Below are 20,137 nucleotides of genomic sequence, written 5' to 3' on the forward strand. Positions count from 1 at the left end.
TGGAGCTTGGACTCAGGGCCTGATCACTGTCCCTGGCTTCTTTTTGCTCAAGGCTAGAACTCTACCTCTTGAGCCATGGTGCCACTTCTGGCTTTTTCTGTTTATGTGGTGCTGAGCAATAGAACCCAGGGCTTCATGCATGCTAGGCAAGCACTCTACCGCTAAGCCACACTCCCAGCCCTAGCAGTGAGACTTTTTTGGTGTGGAACTATTTGTGCATAAATTTCACTATTATCTAATACTTGCTGTTCCACTGATAAAGTACTGTGTCTATATTCACACCCTATACATACCAGCAGTGCCATGCTTTCAGACATAAAGCTTTTGGTACCAAAAGTAAACATTTAATATACTTTATTGTATAAGAAAATAAGTAGCACAAATAAATCTTTAAAAATAAATATATGAAAGTAATGAGTAGGCTTCATTATGTTTCTCTTTTTTTTGCCAGTCCTGGGCCTTGGACTCAGGGCCTGAACACTGTCCCTAGCTTCTTTTTGCTCAAGGCTAGCACTCTACCACTTGAGCCACAGCGCCACTTCTGGCCATTTTCTACATATGTGGTGCTGGGGAATCGAACCTAGGGCTTCATGTATATGAGCAAGCACTCTTGCCACTAGGCCATATTCCCAGCCCCTTCATTATGTTTCTATGACAATAAAATTTATTATCTTTGGTACAGTGTAGAAAAGGGAGCAGAAGAGGGAAACAAGAATAAACACCTGTTTAGGAAGAGAATTATACTTGGACTCCAGAATTTCTGCCAGCATTACTGTAAATTTTTAGACGAGTATTGCCCATCTGAAGAGTTTAACTGTTCAAGGTATAAGACAAGGCTTTGGTAAGGTTTCTGTTTGTTTTGTTTGATTCTATAAGAATAAATAGATCTTGCTATGTTTCCCAGTCTGACCTGCCACTTACTATGTAACTCAATCTAACCTTACATCAAGATACTCCTGTCTCCTTCAAAAGCAGGGATAACAAATGTGCACCTTCATGTCTGTCTCTGCCTTCTGCCCTATATCCTGACTCTCTCTTCTGTCTCTCTTACTTGAAAGCCACTATTCAGACAAGAAACTGAATAGTTCACTAAGATTAATGTTCTTTTATGAAGGAAAATCTCACATGAACTCATAACTATATTAGTTGCTAATATTTACTCAGTAATTTCAGTATAATAAACAAATAGCTGTGCTTTACAGTTTGGGGGGATGTTTTGTTTTGATGTGCTGGTCCTGGGGTTTGAACTTGGGTGCTGTCCCTGAGCATTTCTGCTCAAGGCTAGAGTTCTATCACTTGAGTCACAAGTCTACTTCCATCACTTCAGCCATAGGTTCACTTCTGGCCTTTTTGGTGATTAACTGGAATAAAAACTCTCGACTTTCCTGCCCTCCACTGGCTTTGCACACAGATCCTTAGTTTCAGCCTCTGGAGTAGCTAGGATTATTGGTACGAGACACCAGAGCCCAGATGCCTTACAGCTATAAAGTAGATGCATTTTTACCATCAGGACTTATATGAGAACAGAGGCAAAACAATCTTCAGATCCCACCAGAAGTGATGAAGCTGGAATACAAACCATAACTCATAATTTATACTTTGTCAACAATGTAATCCTAAATTCTTTCTCATTTCCAGCCACTCAAATTCTACATTTAAATGTTTGCTTTTTGTCTTCTGGACAAAGGAAAGATCTAAATTATAAAGCCAAAAATCATCTACTGGCATATCCACATTCATCAATGGAAACTTGCATCATGTTGGCAAAAGCCTTTTTAATAGATTACTATTATTGTTGTTATAAAATCTAATTCTCTAAAATTAGGCTTCAAAAAAGCTGCCACTGAGGTAGGAAGACAAAGACTGTAGGAAATTTTACAAACAAAAACAAAGTTAAAAGCAAGTTCACATCAGTTAAGAAAAAAAGAAGCTCCAAGACTAGGACAATAGGAGCTATTATTAGAGTGTAACACTAATCACAAAATTCAGACCAGACTTAATATTAAGTTCAAGAACTATGGTAAAATAAAGAGGTTATTCCATAAATTTTCCAAAGTTATAGTACTATGGCAGAACATTTTTCCTTCTTTTAAAGACTGAGATTAGAAAGCAGGAAGAGAAATAGCTTTTGCCAATCTAAGAGAAAACAGGCAGTCAGATGTACAGTCATGGAAGGGGGGGGGGGCAAGAAATAAAGTAGTACTCGAGGGAAAATGTAAATATGGCTATAAAAGTGTCCAGAATTGCCAGGCGCCAGTGGCTTACACCAGTAATCCTAGCTACTCAGGAGGCTGAGATCTCTGGATCAGGGTTCAAGGCCAGCATAGGCAGGAAGGTCCGTGAGACTCTTATCTCCAATTAACCACCAGAAAACCAGAAGTGGCGCTGTGGATCACGTGGTAGAGCACTACCTTGAGCTGAAGAGCTCAGGGACAGCACCCAAGCCCAAAGTTCAAGCCCCATGAGCAATCAAAAAAAAAAAAAAAGTGTCTGGAATTATAGTGGGGAATAAAGGGAAATCAGTGTCTTCCCCACAGAGATTGGTTTGACCATGCAACTTCTAGTAGCAAAGGGGACAGCAATAAACATGTGAGTGGCTTACAAAGGAAAGCACCAGGGCAATAGGACTTAGACTTTTCCACAGCCAAAGGCAAAAGAAATTCAAGCTACCCTATATAAAGGACAAGACTGACAGCCCAACCAAATCCCATAGACCAACCTCCCTAACAACAAACACATATACATACGGGAGACCATACAGCACCCACTGTGCCAGTGGATCAGTAGATAAATGAACAATAATAAAACAACCCTTTTCTTTGGTAGTACTGAGGCTTGAACTCAGGATCTTTGGCTTGCTTGGAGGCATGTACTCTACTATTTCAGCCACACCTCCAGTCTTGGCCTTCCTTCTTTTTGGTTGGTCACGAGGCTTGAACTCCCAGCTTGGCCAGAGCTCTTTGCTGGAGGATAGTACTCTCCGAGTTTGAGCCACAATTCTACTTCCAGTTTTCTGGTTTTGTTTTTGTTGCCAGTCCTGGGGCATGGACACAGGGCCTGAGTACTTCTGGCTTCTTTTTGCTCAAGGCTAGCACTCTATCTCTTGAGTCACAGCGCCACTTCTGGCTTTTTTCTATGTATGTGGTACTGAGGAATTGAACCCAGGGCTTCATGTATATGAGGTGAGCACTTTACCACTAGGCCATATTCCCAGCCCTCTGGTGGTTATCTGGAGATAAATCTCAAGGCTGGGTTCAAACTACAGTCCTCAGATCTCAGCCTTCATAGTATCTAGGATTACAGGGGTGAGCCACCAGTACCAAGTGCCTATGTTTCTTTTTTAAGTGCCAGTACTGGGGCTACGTGCACTCAGTGGGCCTTTCAACTATGGGTAATTCTCTGCTACTCAGTTTCAACCTTTACTGGTTAACTGAAGGTAAGAGTCTCTCAGACTTGTCAGTGCAGGCTTCAAAACTTCCCTGATCTCAGCTTCCTGAAAAGCTAGGAGCCACCAGCACCAGAACCTCCCCCTCCAAAAAAAGACTTTTCTTTAAGTCACTAAATTTCGCAGTCAAGCAAAGCTTGGTGAAAATTTCCTCTTTGTTAAAATTGTCATACTTATATTCTGGAAAGTGGAATTTAATATTTCTAGTATGTAATCACACTAATTATAAACATTTTAGAAAGTATTTCCCATGAGCATTATCTAAACTTTTAAAATGACTTATTACTTCCTTAATACCTAAAGTAGGGCTGGGGATATGGCCTAGTGCTTGCCTCGTATACAAGAGGCCCTGGGTTCAATTCCCCAGCACCACATATACAGAAAATGGCCAGAAGTGGCACTGTGGCTCAAGTGGCAGAGTGCTAGCCTTGAGCAAAAAGAAGCCAGGGACAGTGCTCAGGCCCTGAGTCCAAGCCCCAGGACTGGCAAAAAAAACAACAAACAAACAAACAAAAAACCTAAAGTATTTGTCACCAATTAACAAGCAAGTCATCTTTTCTTCTGATTTAATGAGTCCTACAAATTAAGATAATCTGGGCTTTGGACTCAGGGCCTGAGCACTGTCCCTGGCTTCCTTTTTGCTCAAGGCTAGCACTCTGCCACTTGAGCCACAGCGCCACTTCTAGCCGTTTTCTGTATATGTGGTGCTGGGGAATCGAACCCAGGGCCTCATGTATATGAGGCAAGCACTCTTGCCACTAGGCCATATCCCCAGCCCCCTGTATTTTTTTTAAAGTCTAGCTTCGAACATTCCCCCCGACTAAATCTAAACAAAATATGGATAAACAAAAGAATCAACTTGTATCAAGCAGATGAAACAAATAGGAAGAGATGTTGGACTAAAAATCAGTAACAAACGCTAGACTACAAACCAACAGAATTATGTTATTCAAACAATTTGAATCCAGGTACCACCTGTAATTACAGGCTCACACTTGTAATCCTAGCTACTCACCAAACTTAGATCTGAAGATCATGGTTTGAGCCAGTCTGGGCTAGAAAGCCTGTGAGACTCCTATCTAACGACTACCAAAAAGCAGAAAGTGGAGCTAAAGCCCAAGTGGTAGAGTGCTAGCTGAAGAGTTAAAGGAAACCCCATTTTCAGACAGCCCCCATTTTGTTGATTAAACTATGAGTAACCCAGGCCACCAATTATCCCGGCTAGCAGAATAAGGCCCAGCCAGTCAGGAAAGTAACTCCAACTGCCTGGGAATGCTTAACTTTAACCGCCCCGGAATGTCTCTAGCCCTGAGCCAATCAGATTTGTACCCATATCCTAATCTTGCTTGAACACCTGATTGCTGTAACTTGGTTTTTTGCCTTTATAAACTCTGTGAAATCTCAGCTCGGGGCCTTCCTCCTAACCTCCGCCGTGTCAGTGGGTAGGACAAGGCCCGACCTGCAGCTCTCCTGAATAAAGCCTTGCTTTTGCATTTCGGAACGTCTGGCTCTCGGTGGTCTTCTTGGTGGTCTTCTCGCAACTTGGGCATAACACTAGCCTTGAGCAAAAGAGCTCAAGGACAGCACTCAGATTCGGAGTTCAAGACCCAGGACAGAAACAAAAACCAAAGAAACAGAATTTGAAAATTGTGGGCTGGGGATATGGCCTAGTGGCAAGAGTGCCTGCCTCATATACATGAGGCCCTGGGTTCGATTCCCCAGCACCACATATACAGAAAATGGCCAGAAGTGGCGCTGTGGCTCATGTGGCAGAGTGCTAGCCTTGAGCAAAAGGAAGCCAGGGACAGTGCTCAGGCCCTGAGTCCAAGCCCCAGGACTGGCCAAAAAAAAAAAGAATTTGAAAATTGTGTGGCACTCTTAAGTTTTAATTTTTATTTCTTATACCAAGAAGGTACTATCGATGCTAAGGTAATGAGATCTCGTTCAAATCTAAACTCAATAAAGCCTTGATATCCTAGTGTAAATTGCTTACTATGTATTTTGAACTAATTATTGAAATATTCTTACAAATTAGCTCATTCTCCTAAATATCCAACAGTAGTTAACTTACTAGACATAGCTACAGAATCCAATTATCATGTAGTTGCAAAATAGCCGAAGAATTACCCAGGCAGCTATGAAATGATCTTAAGAGATACATTTTTAGGTTAAACAAGCAAACAAGACAGAGGTAGGGATATGGCTCAGAGTAAAATGCTTACCTAGCATTCAAGGCCCTGGATTTGACCTCCTCAGTACCCCATGACAGCAAAGCAAAATGAAGTGTAGAATATCTTGCCATCAATCATTTTTTTAAGGAGGAGCAAATTATTTCTTCAAAGATGCACAAAAATCTATTCATGAATTGCCTTGCAGAAAGAGACAATTTTTCATTGTATGTCCTTTGAGTATATCTTTATTCAATTTTTATTTATTTACTCTGTGTACAGTCATCTTTGGCTTAACGTCAGGAATACATTCTGAGAAATAATTCACTAGGTAATTTTGTAAACAGAAGAGTGTACCTAAGTACTTGCTCCCCACCATGATCCCAGTTGTTCTAATGGCATATACCATCATACTGCAGTTGTTGAACAATATAACTACACTTGAAACAGAAAGCTCAAAAAAAAGCAAAACATTCATAACCTAATGATATACTACCTTTTGACATCTCTTCAACTGTCTTCATGAAGTGATATATAAATCTTACCTTAATTTACATCCTACTGGAGACTCCTGTATCTTACATCTCCTATAATATCTAAAAGACAGACTGTCAGTTCTACCAAAAAGCAAAAATCCTTGCTTTTGGTTTTGTTTGTTCAGCTGATCTGGGAGGGGTACAGGGAGAGAAAGGTGAAGAGGGAGAAAGATTGTTTTGTGGAGACAGGGTCCCACTATGTAGCCCAGGTCAGCATCAACTGCCACAGTCTCTAGTACTGGTATCACAGGCAATTCACCACCTGGCTTATATTCTTGCTTTAGTCAAGACAATTAAATATGTTGAATTTGTTTAGAAAATAAATGTCAGTTCAAATTCAATCTCCTTAGGTACACTAGTCTGAAGAGCTTATTACCTATTTTGAAGTGTGTTTGTGTGTGTGTTACTGGGGTTTAACTCATGATCTTGCAAACTTGTGAGGCACTTGGACCATGTCCCCAAGGCTCATTTTGAACTCTTTATTCAAATTGCTATTCACAAAATTAGCTTATTCTCCCTATGCATCTACCTTGACTTAACCTAGTAAAAACATTTTTTGTTGTTGTTGTTTTGTTTTTGTTGCCAGTCCTGGGGCATGGACTCAGGGCCTGAGCACTGTCCCTGGCTTCTTTTTGCTCAAGGCTAGCACTCTACCTCTTAAGCACAGCGCCACTTCAGGCTTTTTTCTATATATGTGGTGCTGAGGAATTGAACCCAGGGCTTCATGTATAGGAGGCAAGCACTTTACCACCCCGTAAAAGCATTTTTTTATGCTGATTGGTTCATTGTTTTTGTTTTTGCATTGTTGAGGCTGAATCTATGAACTAGTGCAGGCTAAGCACCAGCTCTTTAGCAGACCTACACTCCAGGCCTGCAAGCTGTTTTAAACAGCAGCTAAAACAATTGGTTAAGTGCTGGTGGCTCATGTTTGTAATCCTATTCAGGAGGCTGAGATCTGGGGATTGTAGTTCAGAGCAAGGCCAGGCAGGAAAGTTGGTGATAGTCTTATCTCCAATTAACCATCAAAAAGTTAGATATGGAGCTGTGGCTCAAGTGCTAAGGCAGTAAGTAAGTAGCCTTTGGCAAAAAAGCTCAGGGACAATGCCCAGCCCCTAAGTTCTAGCCTCGGGAGCAGCGGTAGCAACCACATAATAATTGGTTGCAGCCAGTATTGCTGGCTCACACATGCTCACCTAGCTACTAAGGAGCCTGAGATCTGAGGAATGTGGTTCAAAGCCAGCCCACTTAGGACAAAGTCTGTGAGACTCTTACATCCAATTACTCACAGAAAAAGTCTGAAGTGTTGAGCTGGGAATATGGCCTAGTGGCAAGAGTGTTTGCTTTGTATACATGTCCCCAGCACCACATATATAGAAAATGGCCAGAAGTGGCACTGTGGCTCAAGTGGCAGAGTGCTAGCCTTGAGCAAAAAGGAAGCCAGGGACAGTGCTCAGGCCCTGAGTTCAATGCCCAGTACTGCCCCCCCCCCCAAAAAAAAGTCTGAAGTGGTGTTGTGGCTCAAATGGTAGACTGCTAGATTTGAGTAAAAGGAGTTCAGGGACAACACCCAGTCCCAGAATTCAAGTCCCAGGCCTGGCAAAAAAAAATATATATATATATATATGTGTGTGTGTGTGTGTGTGTGTGTGTGTGTGTGTGTATGTATATGTAAAGTTTTGGCTCTAGGTAAAAAGCTAGCTTTGAGTAAAAATGCTAAGGGACCATGCTCTAAGGGACCCTGGGTTCAAATCCCAGGATTGGCATGTGTGTGAGCGTGCATGTGCACACACACATACATACATGTGTGCACATACACATGTATACACACACAGACACACAAAGACACACACACTGGAATTCTGCTACGAAAGCAGAACATTTCTTTACTTCTTATGTTCAGTATATTTATATCTGGATAAAGAGCCTTTACTTGGACCTGTTCCAAACTATTTCTGGAGCTTAGTTACCTTAATATGAGAAGAATGCAACAAGAAAATAATTTCTGAATATGCTGCTTTCATTTCAGTTTATTCATTTCAAGGGGGCACTGTATTTAGGCAGGAGGATAAATTTCCATGGGCAAGACTGACTATCCATTGGTGCTAAAGTCCTATCCATAGTTACAGCATAATGTAATTCTTTAGAAAAGAGAACTGGATGACAATTGAGAAGCACTGATTATCATGAACTGAGGAATTATAAGAAGATAAATACATGTGTGTAAATACATGTGTATGTGTGTGCTACACATACATATATTTGTACACATTTATACACACACTTATATATAACATACATATTTCCACAAATGCAATTCAATTATTTAAAACATAAGCTGCACTTTAGGTGTAGTCCAGTGGTAGACCACTTGTTTAGCATGTAGAAGGCCCTGGGGTTCAATTTTGAGCATCACAGAAACAAGTAAAAAAAAAAAAAATACAACAGGTATCAGTTACCAGAAGATAAAAAAGCAGCACTCCACTTAGTATATAGCTGTCATAAACATGACATCCTAACAAACCACTGTTTAATTCTTTTCAATGAATGGTTATCCAAAATCCTGGAAGAACAATTCTGCTGTTGAAATATTTCTGTTCAAATTTCCAAATAAATAACTTTTCATTGTTATATTAATCTCTGATATAAGTGGCCTAACTCACATTTTCCTAAAATTATTTGTCTACCTTCTTCTAGACACAGCAAGCTACTTGAAGCCAAAAATTGTGATGCAACAGCTTGGCTCAAACATAGTAGGTACTCAATGGAAGTACTATCAGTAAATACTGGCTCCACTTAACAGCCCAAGGGGCTCCAACTATAGCCAGTTTTTACATATAATAAATATAGTAAAACTCTGAAGCAAATAAGCCCAAGAAGTGATTTCTGGGTGTCCTGTAATCACATTGTAATTTTAAGAAAGTATAAATTGCCTATATTATCCACATTAATGCTAACTTACAAAAGAAGGCTATTTAAAATTACAGGTACTCTCATAGGCATACATATTAGCTATTCTTCTCACTTAAGTTTTAATTTTGTGTGTGTGTAGGATGCATGCCAAGGGTAGGCCAGAATTCTTCCACTAAGCAGTTTCTACAGCCCTACAAATGCTCATTTAAGTAACAAACTGTGGAACTTGTTTCCAGGAAGCAACCCAAAATAAGCAGCAAAACAAGTTTTTAACAATAAAAACATTTGCCTTTCACTTCTATTTCTCTGGACTCAAGAAATCTATTATTCATCCTACATCATTAAAAAAAAAAGAGAGAATCTATAAAGTAGGGCTCACAAGCAACTTCTGTATGGTTTTAACCATATCCTCCAGCATACCTTCTATTAAGGTAAAAATTCAAAATACAAATGAATTCATTTTTAATCCATGTGATTATATTCAACTGATATTTCACCTAGGTAGGAAGAACATACATTGGGGAAAGGACAACCTCTTATAAATGGAAAAATTAAGATAGCCACATGTAGAGATATGAAACTGGACCTCTTTCTCTCATTATATATAAAACAAAATGGGTTGAAGATTTAAATATAAAACCTAAAACTATAAGCCTACTAGAAGAAAACAGGAAAAACAGTCAAAACATTGAATGCCGTGGCTCTCACCAGTAATCCTAGCTACTCAGGAGGCTGAGATCTAAGGATCGAAGTTCAAAGCCAGCCTGGGCAAGAAAAGTCTGTGAGACACTCATCTCCAATTAACCTCCAGAAAACTGAAAGTGGCACTGTAGGTCAAATGGTAGAGCATTAAGCTTGAGCTAAAGAGCTCAGGGACAATGCCCAGGCCCAGAGTTCAAGTTCCATGACGGACAACACACACACACACACACACTCTCTCTCTCTCTCTCTCTCTCTCTCTCTCTCTGACTTTGGATAGAAAATGGGATTATAGCAAACTGAAAAAGGTTCTTCAGAGTTCTGCATAATGCAGGAAAGACAAGGGAAAGAGAAAATCTGCTGAAATTTTTACAACCTATACATCTGATAAAAAGGGTCAACATCCAGAATATATAAGAAACTCAAACAACTTAAATTTGATTTTTTTTAAATGGGCAAAGAGGGCTGGGAATGTGGTCTTGTGGTAGAGTGCTTGTCTAGCATGCATGAAGCCCTGTGTTCGATTCCTCAGCACCACATAGACAGAAAAAGCTGGACATGGCATTGTGGCTCAAGTGGTAGAGTGCTAGCCTTGAGCAAAAAGAAGCCAAGGACAGTGATCAGGCCCTGAGTTCAAGCCCCAGGACTGGCAAAAAAAAAAAAAGGGGGCCGGGGGGGGGGGGGCAAAAGACTATTCACAATAGCCAATATATGGAAACCCAAAAGCCCCACTACAGATTAATTGGATTAAAAAAATGTGGTACCTATATACTATGGAATTTTACACTGCCATTAGAAAAGACAAAATAATGGCATTCACTGGGAAATGGATGGAACTGGGACAAATCATGCTGAGTGAGACAAACCAAGAACAGAGTAACAAATGGCCTATGGTCTCCCTGATATGAGGGTGTCAGAATTAAAATGCAAAGAGATAGAACAAAGTAAACAGGTCTCAAGATACCAAAGCACAGTTAAAAGCAGAGGACACAAAATGAGTGGAAAGTGTGTGAGAATAGTAACAATAATAACAACAACAATAATATATATCAGACATAGATGAAAGGGAACTAAGCAACTCATGGGTGGGATTGGGAAGGAAGGAATGACTGAAGGAGGAAAGAGATGTTGCCAAACAAAAGGAACGTTTTGTACATATCACCCGAAATGGAAAAAGTGATTTTATTGTTAAAGATCACAGACTTCATAAGCTATGTAGAGTAGAATGACAATTTTCATCATTGTGAAAGTTAAAATGTATACTGTGAAATATATGTAATAACTTAAGCCCAACAAAAAAAAGAAAAAAGTGGGCAAAAGACTTCAATAGAATTTTCTCAGAAGATCTATAACTGGCCCAAAGTTATGCATATGAAAATGTTCTCAACTTCACTAAAACATCAGGAAATGCAAATCAATGCTAGAGTTGTTGTATTAGTGGTAGAGCAAGTGCTTAGAGTATACAATCCCCATAAAAAAAGGGGGGGGGGAGGAAACCCACACAGAAAAGTACCTCTTCTCTACAGATAGTAATACAATCAAAAAGACAAAACAACTACCATATGATACAACAATCCCTTCACTATCTATCAACTGAAAAAAATACTATACACACAGACACACAATGGAATACCATTTAGCCATAAAAAAGGATGTGTTCTGTTATTTATCCCAATATGGACAGAGTTGGAAGACACATTCAGTGAAATCAACTAGGTGTAGGGGGGAAAATGCCTTCACTCATAGATGGAATAAGGTGTTATTACCAGGGGCAGGGAATATGGCCTAGTGGCAAGAGTGCTTGCCTCGTATACATGAGGCCCTGGGTTCGATTCCTCAGCACCACATATACAGAAAATGGCCAGAAGTGGCACTGTGGCTCAAGTGGCAGAGTGCTAGCCTTGAGCAAAAAGAAGCCAGGGACAGTGCTCAGGCCCTGAGTTCATGGCCTAGGACTAGCCAAAAAAAAAAAAAAAAAAAGATATTATTACCAGTGACTGGGAAAGGGAACAAGAATCGAAGAAGACTTAATCAATAGCATAGTTACAATCAAATGAAAGGAATAAGATATCCTATTACAAAGAAGGGTAACATAGTTAGCAATAATGTTACATAATGTTTCAAAATAGTTAGACAAGGAATGGTCTCACCAATAAGATAAAGAATTGTTTTAAGGTGATGGATAGCCAATTACCAAGATTCAATCATTGCATAATGCATACATGTACTGAGTAGCACATGTGCCTGTATTTTATATCAAAATGTAAAAATCAAATTCACTAAATGCAAGTTAGGATTGCAAAAGCAATAAACAAGGGCTGGGAATGGAGCTTAGTGGTAGAATGCTTGCCTAGCATTCATGAAGCCCTGGGTTCAACTCCTCAGTATGACATAAACAGAAAAAGCCAGAAGCGGTGCTGTGGCTCAAGTGGCAGAGTGCTAGCCTTGAGCCAAAAAAGCTCAGGGACAGTGCCCAGGCCCTGAATTCAAGCCTCAGGGCTGTCCAAAAAAAAAAAAAAAAAAAAAAAAAAAAAAAGCACTTGATAGAATATTCCTTGATAGAATATTAACCAGGAGGCCTACTCTTAACATCTTGATCTTCTTGAAATATGTCAATATCCCAGCAGGAAAAAGTTAGAAAAAATTAAATGATAATCTCAAGGTTGAAAAAGGCCCCAATTTTTTTTTTTTTTTTTTTTTTAGTTGGCCATGGGGCTTGAACTCTCGGCCTAGGCACTGTCCCTGAGCTCTTCAGCTCAAGGCTAGTGTACTATGACTTTGAGCCACAGTGCCACTTCTGGTTTTCTGGTAGCTAATTAGAGATAAGAGTCTCACAGACTTTCCTGCTCAGGCTGGCCTTGAACCACGATCCTCACATCTCAGCTTCCTGAGCAGCTAGGGTTATAGGCATGAGCCACCAGTGCCCGGCCATAATTTCCAACTCTTCATACCCTTAACACTGTATTTACATTGTTCCAGTAAATTGTATACATACTAACCACTGATTTGCTCAACTTCCTATTAAAATGCTAATGGTCTGGAGGCATGGCTCAAATGGTAGAATACCTGCTTAGCAAAATAAGGCACTGAGTTCAAACATCAATATAAAAAAAACCTACCCCCCCCCGAAAAAAATAGCTAATAGTTGAGATACAATTGTAGAATAAGGTTCCATTTATCTCCCATTTGATAGGATCACTAAAATAAATATGCTATTTAAAAAAATAAAATATTCTAGTGAAAATCAAACATTAAATACACCCTCTTCAAATAATAGAGATGACGTCTAAGTGCATACTACTGTGGAGCTGAAGTGCAAGAAATCATTTGTAATTCTCAAAATCCATTTCATTTCTGTTTGATGTTTCCTGTCAGCACTAGTCAATAAAAGCAATTCATGTGTGGTACAATCACTTTCTGATTTTTTTATAATACCATTTTATTCATTAAAATATTTTTAAAGTGATAAACTCAAAAACATGTAATGATGGGCAGTACTGGGGTTTGAACTCAGGACCTCAGACTGGCTCTACCATATGAGCCATATCCTGAACTCTTTTTGCTTTCCTTAATTTTCAAATAGGATCTCACATTTATTCACAGGACCAGGAATCTATTTACATTTCCTACACAGCTGGGAGTGGAGCACATACCAGACCCAGCTTTTTTACTGGTTGAGATGGGGTCTTGTAAACTTTTTGCTTGGGCTGACCTTCAACCGTGATCCTCTCAATCTCAGCCTTAGGAGTAGTAGCTAGGGTTCAGAAGGGTGGTTCAAGCCTGTAATCTTCGTTACTTAGGTCTTGTGTAGAGGCCAGCTGCATAAAGAGTTCAAAAAGCACATACATGTTCCTGTCATCTCCAGCAGGAAAGCAGGAGTAGGAGGGACCATCATGGCTCAGGTGGGCCAGGACACAAAATGGGACCCTACCTAGATAACCAACATTAAAAGGAGCAGAAGGCATAGTTCAAGTGGTAGAGCGCCTCTAAGTGTGAGGGCCTGAGTTCAATCATCAGCATCACGAATCAATCAGGAGTGGATGGGTTGCTAAGATTACAAGTATGAGCAAGTAGGTCCAGCTGAAAGTAATATCACACAGCTTCAAAGATTCTATTTGCCAAGGATTATTAACCTTCAGTATAAACGCTGCTGGTTAAGAATATTTATAATAGGCAGTGATAATTAGCCTTGAAGCCATTAGTAGACACTACCAGAGGAACAGCAAAACTACACTTTTAATACTTTTCACTGGTTAAAAAGCCAAGGCTGTGGGGTTGGAGATGTGGCTCAGATGTAGCTCAGAGCTAGAGGGGCAGCAAAAGCAGTAGACTGTGAGTTCGAGTTCTGGTCACACAACAAAACGCTGAGTCTACTTTTAAACAAAAAAATTCCTAAATCTTCACATCAAAAACCAAGTAAGACTAAGTAGGTACTTTCAGGGCAGAGAAACCTGTAAATTTCAACAATTCCTTCCTGCTTAGAGATTTAAAGAAATGACAGATCTTTTCGTTTTGCCTCCAGACTTGAAGTGGGAAAATCTAGACAGTCACCATTTGATCTCATTAAATTCTTGTTAAAATAATGAATCAATTCCAAACAATAATGTGCATACGGCAATGGAGAGTCTTTTGTAATGTGATCAAATATACCCTTTTTTTTATGAAAAAGGGATTGCAGAATTTGGAGGCTAAAAGCTAAGTGAAATTATTATCTACTACAAAATGCTAAAATGATCCACCCATTGTCCAACCTTAAGTTCAGTTCTCTATACTAGTACATTCAGTTAACTCTTAATGTGACCTGTAAAAATTTTTACCCCCACCTCAATTAGAGAATTTAGGATCTTCCTCAAAGACAGAAGCATCTTAGTGGAATATCAAACATAACTGGAGGGCCTACACTTCTATTTCTCTCTTGAGCAAAGACTGTTAACAACATTCTAAATCCTGCTTAGAATGTTAAGCAATGTCCTTGGTCAAGAAAAGGATGGAAAGATCTGAAACTGACCACCACTACGTGACTCTCAGCCCTCTCACGTTCGCCAAGAGACCAAATAGGGAGGGCTCTAAGAAATGTGGAGTGGGGACAGGGTGCAAAGAAGGATAGTAATCGTACTCCTCCAAGGGGGAAAGCAAAGGAGGAAAGGATTTTGGAGAATCCGCCCCGCAGGACAAGCGACCCCTTTAGAATGGATGTAGAGACAGCTCCTCTCCATGGAGGAAGGCTACCCCTCTCCCATGGAGGCGCATCAAGCCGGCCAAGGCAGCAGTGGACAACCTCCGCCCCCCTCTTACAGATCGCCTCGCCCAGCTTGGAGGGGTCGGCAGGGACTGTCCCCATGGAACATCAACAAAGACCCCTTCAGTCGCAAAGCGAGTAACTCCAACAACAAAGGCCGGGAGGAACACAGGGAAGACCGCGCCGGGGGCGGGACAGCTGAAAGCAGGCAAAGGACTCCAAAGCCGTGGAGGCGGAGGCCCGCTGGAGTGGGAAGCCGAGGAGCTGGGCAGGGTAATCCCCCGCGCACAATGAGAAGAGGAAGAGGCCCTGGCCTTCATCCTCCCCTCGCCCTCTCCCAGGCTCGCAGTCTCCGCCGCGGCCCCGGGGACCGCGCAGCCCCGACTTCTGGGAGTGGAAAGGGAGGGAGAATTTTCCGCCCTGACCACAACTCCCTTCCCCCCTTTTAAGCCCAGCGCTGCAGACGACAACAGCCGCCACCACGGCGGCCACACAAAGGCGCCATCCTCGTCCTCCCCGCTCCCGCCCGAGCGGCGCCGCCGACGAGGCTCAGGGCGGCGGCGACCCCCGCTCGGCCGCCGGGCGCCCGCGCGCCCCGTCCCCCCGCCAAGCTGGGGAAAGGGGGAGGGGACCCCCGGCGCCCTCACCTGGCAGAGCTGCTGACAGTACTCGGTGGCCGCTTCCACGGCCGGCACCCGGCTCTCCCGAAGCTGCCGTTCCAGCTCCTGGAGCCGCTCGCCCAGGCGCTGCAGCTCGACGACGCAGCCACCCCGGCCGCCACTCAACCTCTCCTGGTCGGCCTCCTCGTCCGCCATCTTCACACCCCGCTCCGTCGCGTACGCACCTGGGTCACGTGATAACACAATGCCACGTTCGGTGGGGTCACGTGCCGGGCGCGCTCGCTCGCCGCCGAGCACGTACAAAGGGCCCCGGGAGGGGGCGGGCGCGGGCGCGGGCCCGGGTGGTGGGAGGGGGTCGGGCCGTGGGGGGAGAGGGAGGGCGGGGACAGTGGCGCGCCGAGCGCGCGGGAGGCGCTGGCACGGGGGCCGCCGGGGTGGAGGGGAGAAGGGCGGGGTGGAGGCGGGGCGGGAAACCCGCGGGTTACTTACCCCCAGCGGGAAGTGGGCAGCCGCGGCCGAGAGGGGCGGGCCCATGGAGGCCTGCTCTCGGTCACGTGGGGGCCAAGCCTGGAAAAAAATTGGGGAGGGGCTGCCCTCTGCGGCGTCCGGGTCCCGCGTGGCCGTCCCTGTCCTCCAACGGCGCTGGTCTGGGTGGCCTGGGGCAGTGGCGGCATTGGCGATTGGCCTTTAAGCAGGCCGGAGAGGAGGGAAGAGGGGAGAAGGTGAAATCCATCCGTGGACCACGAACGTGAGGCAGAGCTGGAGGACGAGCTGTCAAAACTGACGGTGACTTCTCTCCAGGCCCGCAAGGAGGGACCCTGCGCGTGGGGTCGCCGGCCCAAGAAAGCCTCTCCCCTGGAAACTCGTTCTCTAGAGGGGCAGGAGGCAACAAAGAGTAATAGTTGGGTCAGTACTGAATGAGTGTTAAGCCTTGGTGTGCATATGGAGAAAACTCATGTAAGGTAGTTTTAAAAGAATTCAGACTATGAAATTAGGAACACTGTAACCAGATCCTTCTAAAACCACGATTTTTTTTTTGCCCTAAAGTAAATGATAACCATCTATTCTGCTTCATCGTGGTTTGGAACACCACAGAAATCACCAACATTGAAAGTATGTATGAAAAAGCTCTTGAAAGTAGGTCGAGAAAGAAGAAGAAAAAAAAAAAAAACAGCAATGAGCGTTCTACTAAAATCATAATGGGAGACGGAAAATTGAGGCTAAAAAAAGGCTGTCAAAATTTATCAAAAATAGCATTTTCCTCCATGGTGCTACAAATAGAGATGGCATTCGGAATGAATACCTAGTGTTAAGAGTAAAGGGGTTAGTACAGAAAACTTAAAGTCCTAAAGCCCATAACAAAACATTTGTGTTAATATATGAGCCAAAAGGCCTATTTTCTTTTGGCTTATGGGAATTAAACAATAATGCACCTAGACTTTCTGCTACTATATTTTGATTGAGGCATGTCTTCTACAAACAGCTAAAAAAAAAAAAAAAAGTCAAGATGGTTCACACCTGAAATCACAGCCCTCAAAGCCACATAGAAATACTGTGTCAGAAGAAAAAAACAAAAGTCTGTTGTGGAGGATTCAAAATTTCTACTAGTAATAGAAAATGCCCCACATAGTATGCTGTTCTGAAGGAATGTATTAGCGGTTGTAGTGTTTTACAAGCAATTTTGTATAAGGCAAACAGACACAAAGCCCTTAGGAAAAACAGTATCAGTTGCTATATTACATATTAACAAGTTAGAATCTTCAAATGCTTACTTGTAGAAGAGGCTAGAGAATGTTTGAAAAGCTGAGAAAGGATACAACAGTATCATTGAGAGCTGAACTGCAACAATTAAGGAAGATTGTGGTTTGTTTTTTGTTTTGTTTTGTTTTGTTTTCATTTTTAAACTGGGCCTGTGTCCCTAGCTGCTCTATCTCAATAAACAGTCCTCACCCATGGAAGAAATGAGTCCCACCTGCTTCCTTCTTTTCTCTTCCAACAAGAGGAACCCTGGGCTTTGCTCATGGCTCTAAAGTTCTTTTTCTTATTTTTCTTGCACCAGTCTTGGGGCTTAAAATCAGGGCCTGAGTGCTGTCCTTGAGGTTTTTGTTTGTTTGTTTTGTGGGTTTTTTCCTCAAAGCTAGTGCTAGACCACTTGAACCATAGCTCTACTTCCAGCTTTTTGGTGGTTAGTGGAAATAAGTCTCACACACTCTCCTGCCCAGGCTGGCCCAACTGATTTATAATATTTACAGCTTATTTTCCCTTGTTCGATAATTTAGATATCCAATGAAGTTTCAAATGCACCAGAAAAACTAAGAATATATAAATAAAGATTTCCTCATTTTCAGTTTCATTGCAATGACTTACACCACACACAGTCTATACAGTAAAGAAGAAAAGGGAGAGGACATAAATATTCAAAGAGAAATATACCAAAATATAAATTAAAAAACAAACAGGATTGCCTACGATTGTAGCTGTGGTAAAACACAGGTGCTAACCCCTGGCTTGGGTGGGCAGGGTGCTAAGGAAATGGGGGAAGGGCAGAGAATTACCTGAAAGAGTAGCTATGTAGATCATTTCTCCTCATGCCCATGATAACTTTATAACCACAAAATCAGCTAGCAAATGGATTCTGAGCACTGTTACTGCTTTAAAAATGTCCATCACCATGGGCAGCCATATCCTTCACTTTCATCTGTGGACCCTACTTTGTTTTTCCTATACTCTATTCTTTGCACTCGTAGAAATATGTAAAGCTCCCTAGAACTGCAAAGACTGAGGGTGAGTGCCATTAATACTTAGGAAGTACTTAATATTCATAGGAACTATTTGGCTTTGGAAGTTTAGAAGTGAATAAAAATTACTCCTTCTTTGAAGGAACTTAAAACTTTGTGGGGAAAGTGATCTGCAATCCCAACACAAGCTTGTGACAAGTGGTGTGTGTGTGTGTGTGTGTGTTTTAATGAAAATGTAGTCTCAATTGTGAACATCAAAATAGCCTAAGGTGCTACCTAGTGAGACTAGGAACCTACAGAAGCACGAGCTTTTGTTTTTAATTAAACGAAAAGAACTGGAAATCGTATTCCTTCACAAGTCGATCTTGGAGATTTCAGAAATCTCATAGTTATCTATAGAAACTGTGCAACAACACAGGACTTATTGTGGGGCCTGGGTGCACTTGTTCTTTTAAGTACTATACACACACACACACACACACACACTTCTTAGAGGAAATCCGAGACCCATTCCATAAAGCAATAAAAATAGGCCGCAGGATCAAGATCTCCAAGTCTAAGGAAGTACATATCTACATAGAGAAACCACCCATTTTGAACACTGCGCGACTGTTATGGGCGTGGCATAAACACACAGGCCTTCTTACTCGGTTTCAGAATAAATCTGGGAGGCAGATATGGACGGCTCCCCCACCTCTGCGATCAATAAAGCTGGGGGGCATTTGGGGGAGGACGGCGCTTGCTTCCGGGCCGCGCGTGCTCGTGTCGTAAGCTCTCCTCGCCGCGCTCTAGGGCTGCACAGGGCCGCCACAGCCAAATGCACGCTCTTTTTTGCATTGTTGAAATAAGAGCCTAAGGACAGGAAGGGATCTGGGTTCTGCAGGTTACATGCAGGCAATGCAGAGCCAGAGGGGCGCCCCAGGAATGCAGCGACCGTGGCCTTTGATCACTCCAGCAAGAAGCCCCCATTAGCTCTTCCTGCCTCCAACCCGAGGCGCCCGGCAGCCGGGCCCAGGGGAAGGAGCGAGAGCCTCCCTGCAGATAGAGGAGGGCGCCACTTCCTCTCTCTCCAGCCCTCACCCGGGTCCCCGGGGAGCAGAAGGCGGAGCGGGCACCAGCTCTCTCCATTCCGCTCCAGTACCCCTGTCTGCACCTCCCCAGCTCCGCTCCCCCGGCCGCGGCGGCGCCTAACATCTCTCCCGGCTCCCGCTCCGGGTCGGCCCGCCACTGGCGCCCAGCGCCCGGTCGGAGCTTCGACTTTTTCAGCCCCAGCTTTCCACCCCGCGCTGCACATCAAACCCGCAGCTGGCCGGTGGCTCCGGGCTCGGATACGAGGGAGGCCTCCGGGGCCTCCAGGGCGTTAGCTGGGTGCTGGGCCGCCGGAAAACGCCCCAGACGGGCTGCTCCCGAACGCTGCGGACGCTGCTGCTCCGTCTCCAGCTCGCACAGTCCGCCTTTTTCCCAAGGGCTGGGCCGCTAGGCCCCACGCAGCCTTTGGATCGCACACGTAAGGCTGGAGTCGGTTTGGAACTGGGTCCAATAGAAAGTCCCTGGAGAGTCTGAGAATCTGCCGTGCCCAGGACTCTGAGGGAGCAGAGTTGAAGCGCTATTTGCATCTGTTAGGAACACACCACACGTCTCCAGGGAAGACATTTTCCTTAAGAAGAAGGACAGAGGAGTCAAAATGTTCCGAGCATAAAGCAGGTGCTGTGATATGGAGTGATCGCAAAACATAGCAAACATTAAACCCACATTTAAGGGGATTATTTTCAGTCCTTGTAT

At 43.1% G+C, this 20,137-nt stretch overlaps 1 protein-coding gene across 3 annotated transcripts in view; it reads right to left on the minus strand.

Annotated features, from left to right (window-relative positions):
- The window catches only part of Znf292 (zinc finger protein 292), a 74,895-nt gene extending 55,049 nt beyond the window's left edge, over positions 1-19,846 (minus strand). Inside the window, exons 1-2 of one of the 3 annotated variants that reach the window (XM_048353872.1) lie at positions 19,003-19,846; positions 15,645-16,487 (exon numbers count right to left, since the gene is read on the minus strand). In XM_048353872.1, coding sequence (XP_048209829.1) covers positions 15,645-16,151 — 507 coding nt within the window. In that variant the 5' untranslated portion in view covers positions 16,152-16,487; positions 19,003-19,846. Of the gene's footprint in view, positions 1-15,644; positions 17,587-19,002 lie in introns of those variants that run through there. The other 2 variants (XM_048353874.1, XM_048353873.1) reach the window with 2 other exon arrangements.
- Positions 19,847-20,137: the final 291 nt, after the last annotated feature.

The sequence above is a fragment of the Perognathus longimembris genome, chromosome 9 (genome assembly GCF_023159225.1).
Source record: "Perognathus longimembris pacificus isolate PPM17 chromosome 9, ASM2315922v1, whole genome shotgun sequence".
NCBI lineage: Eukaryota > Metazoa > Chordata > Mammalia > Rodentia > Heteromyidae > Perognathus > Perognathus longimembris.